The sequence below is a fragment of the Crocodylus siamensis genome, chromosome 4, assembly GCF_052110815.1.
Source record: "Crocodylus siamensis isolate JL-2025a chromosome 4, ASM5211081v1, whole genome shotgun sequence".
NCBI classification, from domain to species: Eukaryota; Metazoa; Chordata; order Crocodylia; family Crocodylidae; genus Crocodylus; species Crocodylus siamensis.
Window position 1 is genome coordinate 44,686,435 of NC_143398.1, and position 15,703 is coordinate 44,702,137.

The following is a 15,703-nucleotide window of genomic DNA, read 5'->3' on the forward strand; positions in this document are numbered from 1 at the left end:
GCATGCCCAAGTAATACTCTTATACTTTTCCCTAGTTGTTTGTCCAAGTTTCCACTTCTTATATGCATCCTTTTTGTGTTTTAGCTCACTGAAAAGTTCCCTGCTAAGCCAGACTGGTCTTCTGCCATACTTGCTAGTCTTCCTGCACATTGGGATGGTTTGTTCCTGTGTCTGTTCCTTAGTAAGTTTTCTTTAAAATACAGCCAGCTCTCCTAGACTCCTTCCCCACTCAGACTGGCCTCACAGGGGATCCTGCTCATCAGTTCCCTGAGGGAGTCAGAGTTTGCTTTTTTTGTAGTCCAGGGTCCTTGCTCAGCTGCTACTCTTCATAATCTTGAGGAAAGGAAGGAACTCAGTCATCTCATGGTCGCTACTGACCAAGTTGCCATCCACATTCCTCATCATTCCTCATCAATTCATCCCTGTTTTCAAGAAGAACATGGCCCCTAGTTGGCCTCTCCAACACTTGCACCAGGAAGTTGACCACAATACCCTTCAAAAATGTCCTGGATTGCCTGTGCACTCCTGTATTGCCCTCCCAGCAGATGTCAGGGTGATTGAAGTCCCCCATGAGAACCAGGGCCTGTGATAGGGAAACTTCTGCTTTCTGTTTGAATAAAACCTCATCCACCACTTCCTCCTGGTCTGGTGGTCTATAGCAGACACCCACGATGACATCTCTCATGTTGCTCTCTCCTCTAACACTAACCCAGAGACCATCAAGAGGCCTATCTCCAGTTATACAGCTCTTCTACATAAAGCGCAACTCCTCCTCATCCTCTTCCTTCTCCCCTGCCTGACCTTCCTAAGCATTTTATTACCTGTGCATGACAGTACATCAGTCATGCAAGCTATCCCATCAAGTCTCTCTAATTCCAGTTACATTATAGTTCTGTGACTGCGTGAGGACTTCCAGTTCTTCCTCCTTGTTTCCCAGGCTTTGTGCATTCATGTACAGACACCTGCGTTAAATAGCTGATTGCCCTACTTTCTCAGAAAGAATGAGAGGGCCTGTTGCCTCCTCCTGCTTGTGCTTCCTCGAGGTCAGCCACTTCCCAGCTTTCCTCAGGGTATTGGTCTCCAACCCCCAGTGAACATAGTTTTAAAGCGCTCCTCATTAGGTTCGTGAGCCTGTCTGTGAGTGTGCTCTTCCCTTTCTTTTTCAGGCAGATTCCATCTTTTCCTAACAATCCTTCTTGGAATAACAACAGTGGTCAAAGAAGGCAAAACCCTGCTGGCAATACCATCTGTGCAGCTATTCACTGATTTAGCATTGCATTGTCTTTCAACCATTTATTTGGGTCTCTTAATCTGCCACCTCTCTCTTCCTGCCCCTCTTTACAGGCAAATCTTCCCTAACAAACTCCCTTGAAAGGTGGCCTGTTCACTGCTCCTTGGTCTCAAAAGTTCCCCTTTCCCTGCTAAACTGCTTCTGTTCACCAAACTTACAGTAAAGGAAGGTGAGAGAGTTTCCAGGCAAACTCCCTAGCCAACTCCACCTTGTTCTGGACTGTTTAAACAAGGAGATTATATATTAGCCACATGGAAAGGCTGGGTTCAGAACAGTGTGTTCCCTGGAGGAACACATGACATTTCATAGATTTCATAGACATTAGGGCTGGAAGGGACCTCGGGAGATCATCGAGTCCAGCCCCCTACCCAAAGGTCAGGAAGTCAGCTGGGGTCATAGGATCCCAGCAAGATAAGCATCCAATTTACTCTTGAAGGTGTTCAATGTAGATGCTTGAACCACCTCCGCTGGCAGACTGAGATGAGTTTTATCTACTTATATGTAGGTTAGTTGCTCTTAATTAAAGGAAGATCTTACCTTAAAGGCTCTCCTTCAAAAAGGGAGGCAGCAAACTGACCTGTGAACTGCTTATAAACTGCCCTGTTTCTTGCCCCTGTTTGTTCACTCCTTGGTCACTTAGGGAGTCTCTTTTTATGCCCCCCTGGGCCTGAAATGGCTTTACCCCCTTGTTAATACTTTTATGGTATTGAGAAGGTAGCTTTAGAATAGTTGGATTTTTTTTTAAAACAAATATATGAAATTAAAGTTTACTTTGGAAATTATGATTTGTTTCAGTACAGTTAGTAAACCTGAACAAGGGTGAAAATAACATGATGAGTTGAATAAAGTAAAAATAACCTGAATGGTATGTGTACCTGGAGAACTATGTTAAAGAATTCAGCTCCTTTGTTAGCTTGCTATACCGTAAAACTAGTCCAGCTGAAACAGAAGTCTATTTCTGATCTTAAACTCTGGCTCACTTTTGTGCTAAATGCAACAGCTTGCTTATTTTGTTACTCATGCACTGCTGATCAGGTCAGGGTCAGAGACAAAAGAAAAAGGAAACTATTCAGTTTTAAAATCTCATTTTTGAGAATACTTTGAAGTAGCTTTCCCAGTATATATTTCAACACAACATCTGTGTGTACAAAAAAGACTTGCTGAGCAAAAGTTGCTACCTTATATACAGTTAATCACGGATATGTTTGAAGGATGTGCTGAAATGGGATGCACTCAAATGTGCATGTGTGACTTGAGTCTGCATCCACTGAAATCATAAGAAAGACTCCCACTGATCAGTAGGCCTTGGATCAGGACTTTTATCTGATACAAATCAGCAGTCATTTAACTGAATTTTATACTGGGCCTCTGAAACTCTCTAAAATGTGGTATTTTCATTTATTGATATGTTGGTCTCTAATTGTGTCACATAAATGGATTTCTAAACAAGCAAAGGATAGAGATTAGTGTTTTCCTGCTGTTTTTATTAATACTAATAAAGCTGTGAAAATGTTTGAATGGAATCATTTTCTTCTTTTGCTGAAATGAAGCATTCAAACTAATTTATACTAAGTATGCCAGAATAAGTAAAAATACAGATTCATCAGGCACTAGGTTTAGACCAGGGGTACTCAACCTCTGGCCCATGGGTCTGGCAATTTGAGAGCAGGGGAGCAGTGGCTATTAATATGGCCATCCTCGCCCCCCATGCCCCAAACCCTATTCCCTGGGTGGCTGGTTGGAACCAAGCTACACCCCATTCCATGGCAGGGCCAGGCCCCGCTCCCTGCTTCTGGATCAAGGCCAGACCTCACCCTGTTTCCTCCCTGCAGGGCTGGTTGGGACCTGGCCATGCTGCCTTGCCTCCCACTGGGGCAGGGCTGGGTCACACCTCTTCTCCCCCACAGGGCCGCACAATGCCGCCTTTCATTTCTATGGAGTGGGGTAAAGCTTCTTTCCTCTGCGGGGCTGCATTGGGGCTGGCTTGCAGCCTAATCCCCCTCCCCGCCCTCCCCCCATGGGCCTAGATTGGGAGCACTAGCTAGATCTGGGCCACAGATGGGCCAGGCAAAAAGGTTGAGCACCATTGGTTTAGACAGCTCTGAGTCTTTGTAGTTGTTTGAAACATTTTGTCTCTTTTCAGGTCCCAGTACAATGGTCAGATATGGTCACTTTAAAAGCCAGGATGACCAATTATGGCCTACCTAGATACCAGTGGCTTACCCATGCTTGGAATTTCTTTCAAAGGGAGGTAAGAAAATAATTGGTTCATTAAATACAGTAGTGTGAACTTAGTAAGTGGTGCTTTCCTGTTGAAGGAAAAGCTGAAAAGGTGAGACTTTTTCTGTAAACTAAATGAAGGTCTGTGGATTGGTGCTTTCATCAAGAGAGCATTTGACATTAACCATCCTAAACTTTTGCAGGTTCTAAACGTATAGAAATTATGTATGTTCATAATTTCATCTCCCCTCTTCTTTTTTCATAATTTGTTCATTATTCCAAGGATATGCTATGCTATATTTGCATCTGAAGTATATCTAGAGATAAAATTGTATATTTTTAAATTAATGACTCATAGACTTGCCTTATAAAAACCTCACCAACTTTGGGCGTGTAGTTGCCCCTATTTAGAAAACCTAGTTTCTGGATTACAGCTGCAAATCAAGTAACTTTTAAAAACAGGTGGTGGTATAGTATTCATTGTATAATTTGTATTATCATAGTGTGTAGCATTTCCTATACTGTTTTGTAGATGCAGGCATAATCTAATTTAATTTTGGGTGCAGTGCTTGATTAAAAAAAAAATCATGGGAAAAGTGTTTTAAAGCTTTCAATATGCAGCATTCAGCAAAAAATAAGAACACTCTTAATGTGAAATAAGTACTTGTTGGAAACCCTAACTTCCTTGTATTCTTCAGTAAAATTAAAGAACCAAGAATTAAAAGTTGTCTCCTTCTACTTCACATTTAGAAAACAAACATTCTTTGCAATGTTTTAGCGTTATAGCACTCCTTTTCTTACATGCTCTGATTTTTGACTCCCTTACTACAGACTTGCTACATCTGAGTTATTGGCTGGAAAGGACTATGAAAGGCAGTCTAAGCAGTTGCCAGTACTGTCTCTTGGGCTGTAGTTCCATAAAATGGTCAGTTTTTACTTCCTGCTACCAGGAGGGAAAAAAACTGGCTTGCAGTTTCACATCTTTGCTTCATAGCGTGTTGAAATACAGATCTGTTTTTAAAGAATGAACTATTATGTCACAGAAACATGGAAGTGAAAAGGTAAAAGTCATTAACCCCAAATATATGTTCATGTGCAGGAAAAGAACTTCTTAAATGCCTGTCATTGTGTTGCCCATGCTGAAATGTTGAAATCTATCATTGTTATACAGATTTCCTGTTTATTTAAACATTTCCTGACTACATTTGATTAGTCTCTATTTGTGTGAGAACCTGCAAGAAAGAATAAATAAAGGTTTAGAAAACTTTAAGCATTTTTTCTGCTAAAACTGTTCAGATGGTACAAGAAACAAAGAAATTCTTCATGTATAGGTAGACTGAAAGTCTTTTCTTTTTCTCTACCTGAAATGTCTATAAACAATTCATAGTTATAGTGCTTCTGATTTCCATGCATGCAGCTTTACAGTATCCTCGTCTAAAAGTATGGGATGACTGTAATATTGGAAAATTGTTTCTACTCAGACATGATTTTAAACAAAATGAAAAAAAGAACTTCCTTGTCAAAAAATACCCAAAACCCAAACCCTGACTTTTTTGGGAAAAAAAAACCCTTTTATAGTTGAAATTTCTCGTGTTCAGTCTATGACTAGAAGAGACAATTTGGAGAAAGGCTAAAGTTAATTGGACAAGCTGTTTTAGCACTACAGCCTGCTGGCTGCCTAATTGGTGTGGTCTCATTTTTGAGCATTGTGCAAACTATTTTTATCTACTTACTGCTGAGATGTTGTATATGAGAGCCTTGTATGTATTGTGTGCATGACTGGGCACTGTGCATAGGGCTGTTTTTATGAAGTTGGAATGCAAATTTCTTAGTTCATAAAGGATCAGTTTTTATCAGCTGTGAACTTTGTCTTTTGTGTTTTATGACTTCCAGAAGAGATGCTTTATCTGTTTTATCTCAGCTTTTCTGCCTTTCCCTCTCTTGCGTTATTTAAAGACCCATTTGTTGATCTGCTAACCAAAATGGTTGAACCTGAGGCTGGGAAGGCGGAGATTGAGAGAGAAAATTGAGATTGGGAGGTCACTGACAAAGCAGATAACAAGGGAACAGAAACAGAAGAGAAAATAAGTTTAGGAAGGATAACATGAAGGGCTAAAGGTTTGAATTGTTTTCTCCTGAAACACTTCCTATGGATTTGAATAAAAACTTTGCCTGTGTGAAGAGTAGGTAAAAGCTAATTTAGGATTTGGCTTCTGACAAGACAATATGTCAAGGGTGTCAAACTTGAACCAGGAAAGCCAAGGCTGCGACTGAACTCCACCTGGCTACACGTATCAAAGACAATAAAAAGTCCTTTTTTAGATATGTGGGGAGTCAGAGGAAATCAAGGGTAACATTGGACCCCTGCTAAACCATATGGGACAACTGACACCCAGGAAAAAGCCAACCTGCTGAATGGGTATTTTGCATCAGTTTTTCACCAGCCCCAAGGGACGGCCCTGCTCAATATGGTATGGGATGGTCAGGGTGAGGGAGAATTGTTACCCTTCATCAGTGTAGACTATGTGAAGGAACACCTTGAGAGGCTGGACACCTTCAGGTCAGCTGACACCCCAGGGTACTTAAGGAGCTGGCAGGCATCATAGCTCAGCCACAGGCACAGATCTTTGAGAACTTATGGCACTAAGGTGAAGTTTCCAAAGAGTGGAAGAAGACCAGTGTGGTGCCTATCTTCAAGGAAGGGGGGAAAGTAGATCCAGGGAACTACAGGCTTATCAGCCTGGTCTCTGTCCTGGGGAAGATCTTGGAAAAAATTATCAAAGAGACCATTCTTGACAAACTGGCTGATGGCAACATCCTGAGGGATAGCCAACACAGGTTTGTTGTGGGTAGGTCTTGCCTAACCAATCTCATCTCCTTCTATGACCAGGTGACATATCACTTGGACAAAGGAGAAGAGATTGATGTCATATATCTTGACTTTAAAAAAGCTTTCGATCTGGTGTCCCATGAATATCTCATAGAAAAATTTGGCCATTATGGCCTTGGCTGTATCACAGTCTGATGGCTGGGGAATTTGCTCTGAGGTTGGACTGAGAGAGTGATAGTCGATGGAAGTAAATCATCGTGGTGCTTCGTGACCAGTGGGGTTCCCCCAAGGTTCTGTCCTTGGGCCTATACTCTTTAACATCTTTATCAATGATGTGGACATTGGTATCAGAAGTGGACTGGCCAAGTTCGCCGATGACATCAAACTTTGGGATAAAGCGTCCACACCTGCAGACATGATGGTGATCCAGGCCAACTTTGACAGGCTCAGAAAATGGGCAGACAAAAACCTGATGGTGTTCAACACTGAAAAATGTAAGGTACTCCACCTTGGGGGAAAAAAACCCCTGCAGCACACTGATAGGCTCAGCAGTGCTATGCTTGCTAGCACCATGGCCGGAAGGGACTTGGGGGTCATGACTGACCACAAGATGAATATGAGCCACCAATGTGATGTCACAGCTGGTAAAGCGAGCAAAACTCAGGCTTGCGTCCATGCTTCTCAAGCAAATCCCAGAATGTCATCCTCCTGCTGTCCTTGGCCTTGGTGAGGCTGCAGCTGGAGTATTGTATCCAATTCTGGGCTCCACAATTTTAAAAGGATGTGGAGAAGCTTGAGAGAGTCCAGGTGGGAGCCACGCACATGATCAGAGAGCAGGAGAACAGGCCTTATGATGAGAGGCTGAGAGCCATGGGACTCTTCAGCCTGGAAAAATGCAGGCTCAGGGGGGACCTGGTAGCTGCCTATAAGTATGTAAGAGGTGTGCATCAGGATCTGGGGGAATGTCTGTTTACCAGAGCACCCCAAGGGATGACAAGTTCAAATGGTCACAAACTCCTCCCAGACCATTTCAGATCGGATTTAAGGAAGAACTTCTTTACTGTCTAAGCCCCCAAGGCCTAGAACAGACTGCCAGCAGAAGTGGTGCAAGCACCTACTCTGGACCCTTAAGAAACATTTGGATGTTTATCTTGCTGGGATCCTTTGATACCAGCTGACTTCCTGCCCCTGGGGCAGGGGGCTGGACTCGATGATTTTCCAAGGACCCTTCCAGCCCTAATGTCTAGGAAATCTTGGGGCAGAATCAGTCCATGGGTAGTCCAGTCCCACAGACTGGATTGGGCCTATGGACCACCCCCGCTTCTAGTCTGGGACCTGGTATGAAGAGGTGTGGCAACCTGGGTTATTGGCTATTGCCAGAGGAACAAGCCATGGTGCTGGGCTCCTTCCCATAGTGATGCTGGGATTCAGCACTTTGGCTGTTGCCTTGGCACTTGGCTATAGCCACAGGAAGTTCATGTTCCCCCATCAAGTCTGTGCATTGGATGACCTGTCTCTGCAGGCTATATCTAGCCCATGGGTCATATGTTTGACACCCATGGAATAGAGAATTTAAAACTGATAGAAAACAAAGAGAAGAGGAAGTAAGTGCTGGTCAAGCCAAGATATGATGGAGAAGAACATAGGAATGGTGTCTTGTATTTATCCATTGCAAAAGTGGGTCATAAAGGGTGCCTGTACACATGCAGGATGCCTGTTTTGATGTGTTCTATTTGGAACACTTCAGTAGCCTCACTGTCACATGTATTCAACATCCCCGTGTTTCAGAATAGCAGTGGGGGTGCTTAACTAAAACTCGTTGAACAAGCTTTAGTTAAAGCACCCTCGCTGGTATTTTGAAGTGTGGGACACTGAATACACAAGACACTGCAGGCATTTAAGTCAAATGCCCCACCTTCTGCACTCCTCCCCCCACCCCCAGAGCATGTGTATAGACACCCAGAGAGATTGTATGAGACCAACATTTTTCAACTCTCTGGCTTGAATACAGCTTGGAAAAACGGACATTTTTGTGTTGCAGATTTTTTGGTAGTAAATTTGTTTCTTTTATTTTGATGAAAGAATACAAGTTACTCTTCCTGTTGATTCTGAGGGTCTTCTGTTGCTGTAAGAGTTCATACTACAGTGACTTCTTCCATTTTTCTTTTCTTGTTTTAGTGTCTTACCTTAGATTATTTATTTCTTTACTCTTTCTTTTCCCTTATTTCCCCCTTTACTTTCTCTGACAAATCTTTTCCTGTGCATGCTGTCTCCATTCTCACTCAGATTTACTCATAGCCTGTTGTATTTTTGCAGGGATACTCTATGCCATTAGGGCTTTGTCATTCTCCCCATTGTAGGGACAACAGTAATACCTGATGAGATGATTTCTCTGAAACACCATCTGGCAAATTGGTTGAGAATAAGGCTAAGTACCAATAGTCAAATAGCCTGAGGTTGAATGATCAATCTTCGCAGGTTAGTTTAAGCTGTGTAGATTGAACTGATGACCATGTGAACAGACATTCACTTTTGATTCTGGAAATGCAGCCACATACCTGCAGTGGCCCAGGCCAGAAGCTGGAGGGTTCTAGAGCTTGCCTTCCTACTCCACGGGAGCAGACAGCTTGGGCCAAAGCTAGCCTGCCCACTTTGCAAGGGAGGGGGGGCAGAGGTTGCAGGGAAGTACAAAGCGTCCTGGGATGCTGAGGGAATGTGGATTAAATTTGAATTTGGAGCGGATCTGGGACAGAAGTTCAGTAAAACAATTGAGCCTAAATCAACTAAGTCTGATACTGCATCCATTCAGGTTTATCTTAAACTGGTTTTGGCTATTTTGAAAGCAGTTTATGTGCACTGAACTTCTGTTGAGTTACAGACTTGAGCCAGTTTATGTTCATCACTTATACCAGTTCGTGTAATTCCTGTCCCTAGCCTTAAAGGACAGATTGCAGTGCAATGTAACTGGCTATTGGCTACTTTTATCTCCATCTTATTTTAGTTAAATCTCTGGGCACTGTAAAGGAATCAATAAAACATGGCTGCCAGAGAAAACCAGTAATATCCCATATATGTTGGGTTCATGCAAATAATTTAAATAGGTTTAATTTGTATTTGATAAAGTTGTTTGCTGAATAGCTTTTATTAATAAGGAGCATCATAGTGTAATTACTCATTCTGTCTGATCTTTCCTTTGCAGTTTAAGTGCTGTGGAGTAGTGTACTTCACTGACTGGCTGGAAATGACAGAGATGGACTGGCCTCCTGACTCCTGTTGTGTTAGAGAGTTCCCAGGATGTTCCAAGCAGGCACATCATGAAGACCTTAGTGACCTTTATCAAGAGGTAGAGAGAGAAAATACTTGAATATTTCAAATGATATTTCAAACTGTCTCCTGTCCATGTTACTGGTATATTCCAAGCACATAATGTATAACGTAGAAGAAGGGTTTTTACTGAAACATGTTTGGAATGAGGTTGTTCAGGAGCAGACTGTGATCAAAGTAGAAGAGCAGCCAATCCTTGCTCTCTACCTGTTCCTCAGACTGGAGTCCCCGGTTTGAGGAGTGGACAGGGGGCTTTGCTCTGCTGTGCTCCCCTCATTCCCCCAGACATCAGTCTAAAGGATGAGCAGGGAACAATACTTCCTTCCTGGACTACACCAGACTTCAGTCTTGTAAGATAATTTCTCTCACAGCAGAGTTCTTTCAGGTTCACAACTAGATCTTTCTCCTAAAAGGGGCATGTTTCCCCCAGGAGAAATTGAATGAACATTAAACACTTGCGATTTATACTGGGAGAGCAGCAATTCTCCCAGTAGAAACATAGGGTCTGGATTTGGCGAATATTAGATTTTTCTGTTGGCCTTCATAGATGGTAGAACTTTCTTTAGCAAATCAAGATGGTCTAAGTCATGGTAAGAAATTAAGGGTCCAGGCACAAGAATCAAAATGATGAACTTTTCAGGGAGGCAAAATTGCAAAAAAAAAATCATTTCCCTGTTGTAACCTACTACCATTCGAAATAAATGTATGTGGAGTAAGCTGATGATATTGTATATGGTTGTTTTTTAGCATAGAAGTAAGCTTCCAAAACCCGATTCAATAACCTAACACCATTTTTGCGGTTAAAGCAGTAGTAAAAGTGCCCCTCCCCCCCCACACACACACTTTAAGGCCCTTTTAAACTACCATAGGTTTAAAATTGTGGTACAGTAGATGAGAGTAGAACCCTTAATTGGTAACATTATAAACCTGAAACATCAATACCATACTGAATGATCATTACAAGTGGTTATGGAGGCATTGGTTTGTCACTAACATGGGATTTGTTCTTGAGTATATTTATGCATGTATTAATTTTAAGCTACCATCTAAGAGCAGTGTTACTAAGCATAAATAAAGCATATACATGTGGGGGGAAACAGAGATGGCTTGATGTTTTTTGTTTTGGAATCTGATTTTGAATGTGAATCAGAGCAGAAATGCAACAGCATCATTAAGTGGAAGGAGACAGCCTAGATAGATCTGGTATAATTTGTCTCAGTTATATGTCTGTTTTGCAGGAGATGGAGGGATTAATGCTATTGTTCTCCATTAATAGTAGTTTCCTTTAGGCTGCAAATGAACTGAATTTGAATACTGCTGTGGGTGAGCATTTTTTAAATTGCGACCAGCGTGTACCTTAGCCTTTCAGCTTTATCAAAAAAGTATTAAAATACAGCCAATTTCTTTCCAATTAAAAACAAATTTGGAAAACAGTATAATCGCGACCGTGCATCTTAGCAGAGGGAAAGGATGCCCAAATGCCTGCATCAAGTTCAGTTAAAAGTATTTTGCTGCAAAGATATAGTTTTCAAATTAAAAAACCCAACAGACTTGTTTTCTGTTCTTTTCTGAGTCTTACCTGTGTTATTGTTCACAGGATGAACTTGTGGAATGTCTGTGTCTTGTTAATGTGCTTGGCACAAGAAGGATGTCTTCAGTACTTCAATGCATTCTGAAACTTTTTGCAGAATGTGGGGAATTGAGATCAGGTCCTAACTATGAGCCCAGTGACTTCAGTGGGAGTTCTGGAGCTTGTGTAGAATCAGGCTTTTAATCAAGCAAACTTAACACTGTGGCATTTTAAATAAAGATTGGTTTCTGGAACCTTTTAGCATGATTGAAATGCTAACAGGATCATGCTTAGTATTTAGACTGTTATTTTTTTTTTGCCATTGCTCAGATATCATATGAAGACTGTATCAAATAGCTTAGTAAAGTCATGTCACAGAAATAAAATTTTGAACATGATCAATCTGGTGGGTTGTTGATTTTTTTTCCGACTGCTACTGTCTCTTTTTGTGCTTCCATGGCACTGTCTTATGCAGATCTCTTTTTCTGAGTGTTCACGTGCTTGTGCTGTGCTGAAAACCCTCCTAAATCTCTATACAGATCAAGCTCTGTAAAAATCAGTGGTAGGATGGGTATGGGCTAGACTGAAACAGCTGATCTGCCACTCTCCCCAGCACTATTCCTGGTAAGTCGCGGAATTGATTCAAAGTGGAAATCTGGACAGAGAACAGCTTGGAGTTGTATTACCTCCCATTGGTTCTACTGAAGGATGTGGCCAGTGACTCACTGAAGCTATGTTGCTGGAGAGAAAGTGGAGTTGATAGGGTTTCCCACAGGACAGCCTCTATTCCTACAGCTCCATGAGACCCCTCATTCTCTTTGCCCCCTCCCCAGAATCCTCTTTCATAAGTGGAAATGGTTTACAGAAATCTCTGCAAGGCTCCTCTGTACCTTACAATGATTTTTCTGCAGAAAACACGGTCTGACTCATCTGTGCATATTTTTGTTTGGTCTGAGATATCCTGTTCAGTGATTACTGACATTTCTAGAAATGTAGGACATTTGCTGTGGCCTGTAGAGAGCTGATTGTTCAGATGATGTTGGCTCTTTGAATTTGTTTTCAGCCATTTTAAAAATGTTGTACTTCTCCTATAGTACTTTTTCCATGTAACAGTCACTGGGCATTCATGCAGAGATGCTCTGTTATCACAAATGGGAGGAGAGGCAGTTCATGCAGCAATTTTACTATATATGATATTTAGTATGTAAGCTATCTGGGGCAAAAGCCATTTTTCCTTGTTTTTTACAGCACTGGGCTTCCTAGGTGTTCCTGCAATAATAATAATAAAAACCCTTAGAACAGAACAACAGAAATAAAATGATGTAGTCTCCAGGATTAAATGCTTTAACAGCGCTGAATACTATAACACCACTATGTCACAGAGGAGAAAGCATGATTTGTTGGACAGGGAGTTAAATGAGATGGATGATAGTGTTATGCAGGATGGGAAGATGTTCCAAACTATTTCATTATATACTGAAAAGTTTTGGTGCAATTTTTCATAGTATCACTGGTATCATTGTCACTTTTCAGTTATGGTTGCTAATAGTTTATATTCAGCAAACTATAAAAAATGTTATAAACTGAGCACATCACTATATTTAAGTAGAAATAGCAGGTTTGGCCCTGGACAAAGTATCTGAGTAATGAAATAGTTGAGGACTTGAAGGTATCACAGTCTAAAAATCGCAAAACAGCTTCTGTGTACAGATAAGCATCTGAATCTGGCTATTTGGAATGAGGTGCTCCAAGGATCAAATCTAAATGAATTAATTTGTTGTTATTTTGCAATGAATAGAGGCAGCTAGTTTATGAATAAAAAAATTGGACTAGCAAAACATGTATTTGTTGATTAACAGTACTATCTGTACCCAGCATTTTCCAGGAACTGATCAAGAATCCTTCTGTAAAGGTTACTTCTTTGAACACGTCTACAGTCAGAAAGACCTTTTGGTTTAGTACTGTGACTGTAAAGCCTGAATGTAACATTGTTTTCTGCTCTGTAGCCATTTTCTATTGAAATAAAAGTTAATGCGTAATACTTGTAGATAATACAGTAGAAAAGAAAACTCTGAAGAAACATTGATTAGATAATACAATCTGTAGATTATTTAGACTGTTCTTTTAATTTCTGTCCATGGTATTACAAAAATGTGTTGTTTTGGAAAATCAAAAGGATATTAAAATAAAGATGATTTCAGGATTAAAAGATAATGATAGTTGTAGCAAACCTTAAATATGTAGTTTAGATAAAATGGTGAATAAGAAAGAACTTAGTGGAGCAGTTTTAAATATTGGAAATTATTTGATTTTCCTATAAAACCCAGATAGTTGATAGGCATATAGACTAGATGAGCAGGGCTCTGGAGTATAAAGTATAAAACGGCTCACAGGGAGCTTGTTAGATGCTTTAAAGCCACTAGTATGTGAGAGAGGATTGGGTTAGTGGGGGAGGAAGAGGAGCCAGCAAAGTAATTTTAAAAAGTGTGGTTTGAAGGAGAATGGAGATATGCCATGATACATCAGATGGCCAATATTAGCTAAAGGAAGGTAAACCATTGGAAGTCTGAGGAAGGTGCAAGTAATTTTGACTAATTGTTTATTTTGTTTCACAGGGTTGTGGGAAAAAAATGTACACTTTCTTGAGAGGAACAAAACAATTGCAAGTGCTGCGGTTTCTAGGAATCTCTATTGGAGTTACACAGATTCTGGCTATGATCCTCACTATTACTTTGCTATGGGCTCTGTATTATGACAGAAGAGATCCTGGGACAGATCAAATGATGTCCTTGAAGAATGACACCTCACAACACCTGTCCTGTCATTCAGTGGAGCTACTGAAACCCAGCCTGACAAGGATCTTTGAACATACATCCATGGCAAACAGCTTTAACACACATTTTGAAATGGAGGAATTATAGGTGCTGCAAATGATTTGGAGAAGTCACAACTATTTGTTGGTGTGTTTGCCTCTTCTACCCTTCAGGTTCATCTTGGATATTTTTAACTATGTCAGTATTACTCATCTATTTCAGATAATGACATATGAATAGATGGAGAGGCTCACATGCAAGGACACTTGAACCAAAGAACTGTCTTTCAGCTTTTTAGAATAACCGTGAAATAATTATTTTGCATATGAGAAGGATTCACTGGGCACAGTAATATTTAACTTATTGTCACAGGATATAGACTGTGTAAAACACTAATTCTTATGCTGTTAGTGCTAATGACATTCTTAAAAAAATGTATCGCAGAAAAAAAAACTGTCTTCTAAAAAAAATTGCTATATTTGTGGGAAAGCAAAATGTGACTTCAGCTGAAATAGACTTTTAACCACATTTTAACTAAGCCATTGGGAAAATGTCTTAAAATGATCAGGGATATACATTCATATAAGTGTGTGTTTGTGTGTGTGTGTGAATCATAGAATTACAGTTCAAGTAAATGGTTTAAAGTGTGCAACATCTGTTAAAAAATGGGGGGGTACAATTTTCTAACAGCACTTTTATTTTAGCTGTTTCTTTTAAAAATATTCTAAAACCTCTATTTTTAACATAACTGATTAAAAAACATATTAAACAGAGGTTTTAAAAACCATGATTATAGGCTTCATTATTCTAAATGTGATCTAATTTCTAGAAAATCTTTTTTTTAAACAGAGCTTGTTCTTTGGACTGGTTTATGTGGTATGGATCAATTTGGGAATAATGTTTATAGTTTTACCCCACCTTCTCCCATTCCTCTACCCTCCTGAGCAAAAATGAAAGACGGCAAAATTCTTATCTACTGGCTTATTGTTCTGGATGTAAATGCAATAAATGTGAGAGCCTAGAAGGAGAAATTATACTATGTCTTTTTCTTCATTAAGAGCTCTCTGGTGACTCAAGTCACCAAATGGATGCAGAGTTAAAATATATTTATTGAGGTGGGAAAAGTGCATTTTACTGTATTTTTATGAACATTGTGTATTTTTTAGGATTATTTTTAAAATCAGGCAAGCTCTTGAAAAGTGTGTTTGCTCTAACAACTACCATGTTTTGTGGTGAGTGCATTTTTATGAAGTATCACAATTGTATAGTTCTATCCACTCGTTTTGGACTTGTAAAAAAAAAAAAAAAAAAAAGTAAAGCGTGATCTGGTAGACAATAAATCACTATTGTCTTAAATTTTGGTATTTTAAGTTGAAGAAAGTGTTTGCCTTTTTCCAGTTAATCTTAAATTTCCTTATTCATGCCAGTTTATCACAATAATGCAGAAATTGGTTGTTAGTTTTTATGAAAAATCCATAAGGGAATGAAAGCTTCAAGAATTTGTAAAATTAGAAAGTCAGTTCCTCAGTTTCTTTTGAAACTGTACATGTGTACTTGGTTCTTTTGTAGACATAGTTCACTGGGGTAGAGCTATCATTATCTCTGGATTAGATTTTGGATGTTGGATGATGTTGTGAAAAAGTGATTGAATTGAT

The 15,703-nt window shown here is 40.1% G+C and overlaps 1 protein-coding gene across 3 annotated transcripts in view; it reads left to right on the top strand.

The window, feature by feature from the left end:
• Nucleotides 1–15,404, top strand: part of TSPAN12 (tetraspanin 12) — a 70,931-nt gene extending 55,527 nt beyond the window's left edge. For all 3 annotated transcript variants that reach the window (XM_090042209.1, XM_090042210.1, XM_090042212.1), the window contains 3 exons: nt 3,435–3,542; nt 9,541–9,684; nt 13,851–15,404. In XM_090042209.1, the coding sequence (XP_089898335.1) occupies nt 3,435–3,542; nt 9,541–9,684; nt 13,851–14,156 (558 nt within the window). In that variant the 3' untranslated portion in view covers nt 14,157–15,404. The remainder of the gene's footprint in view (nt 1–3,434; nt 3,543–9,540; nt 9,685–13,850) is intronic.
• Nucleotides 15,405–15,703: the final 299 nt, after the last annotated feature.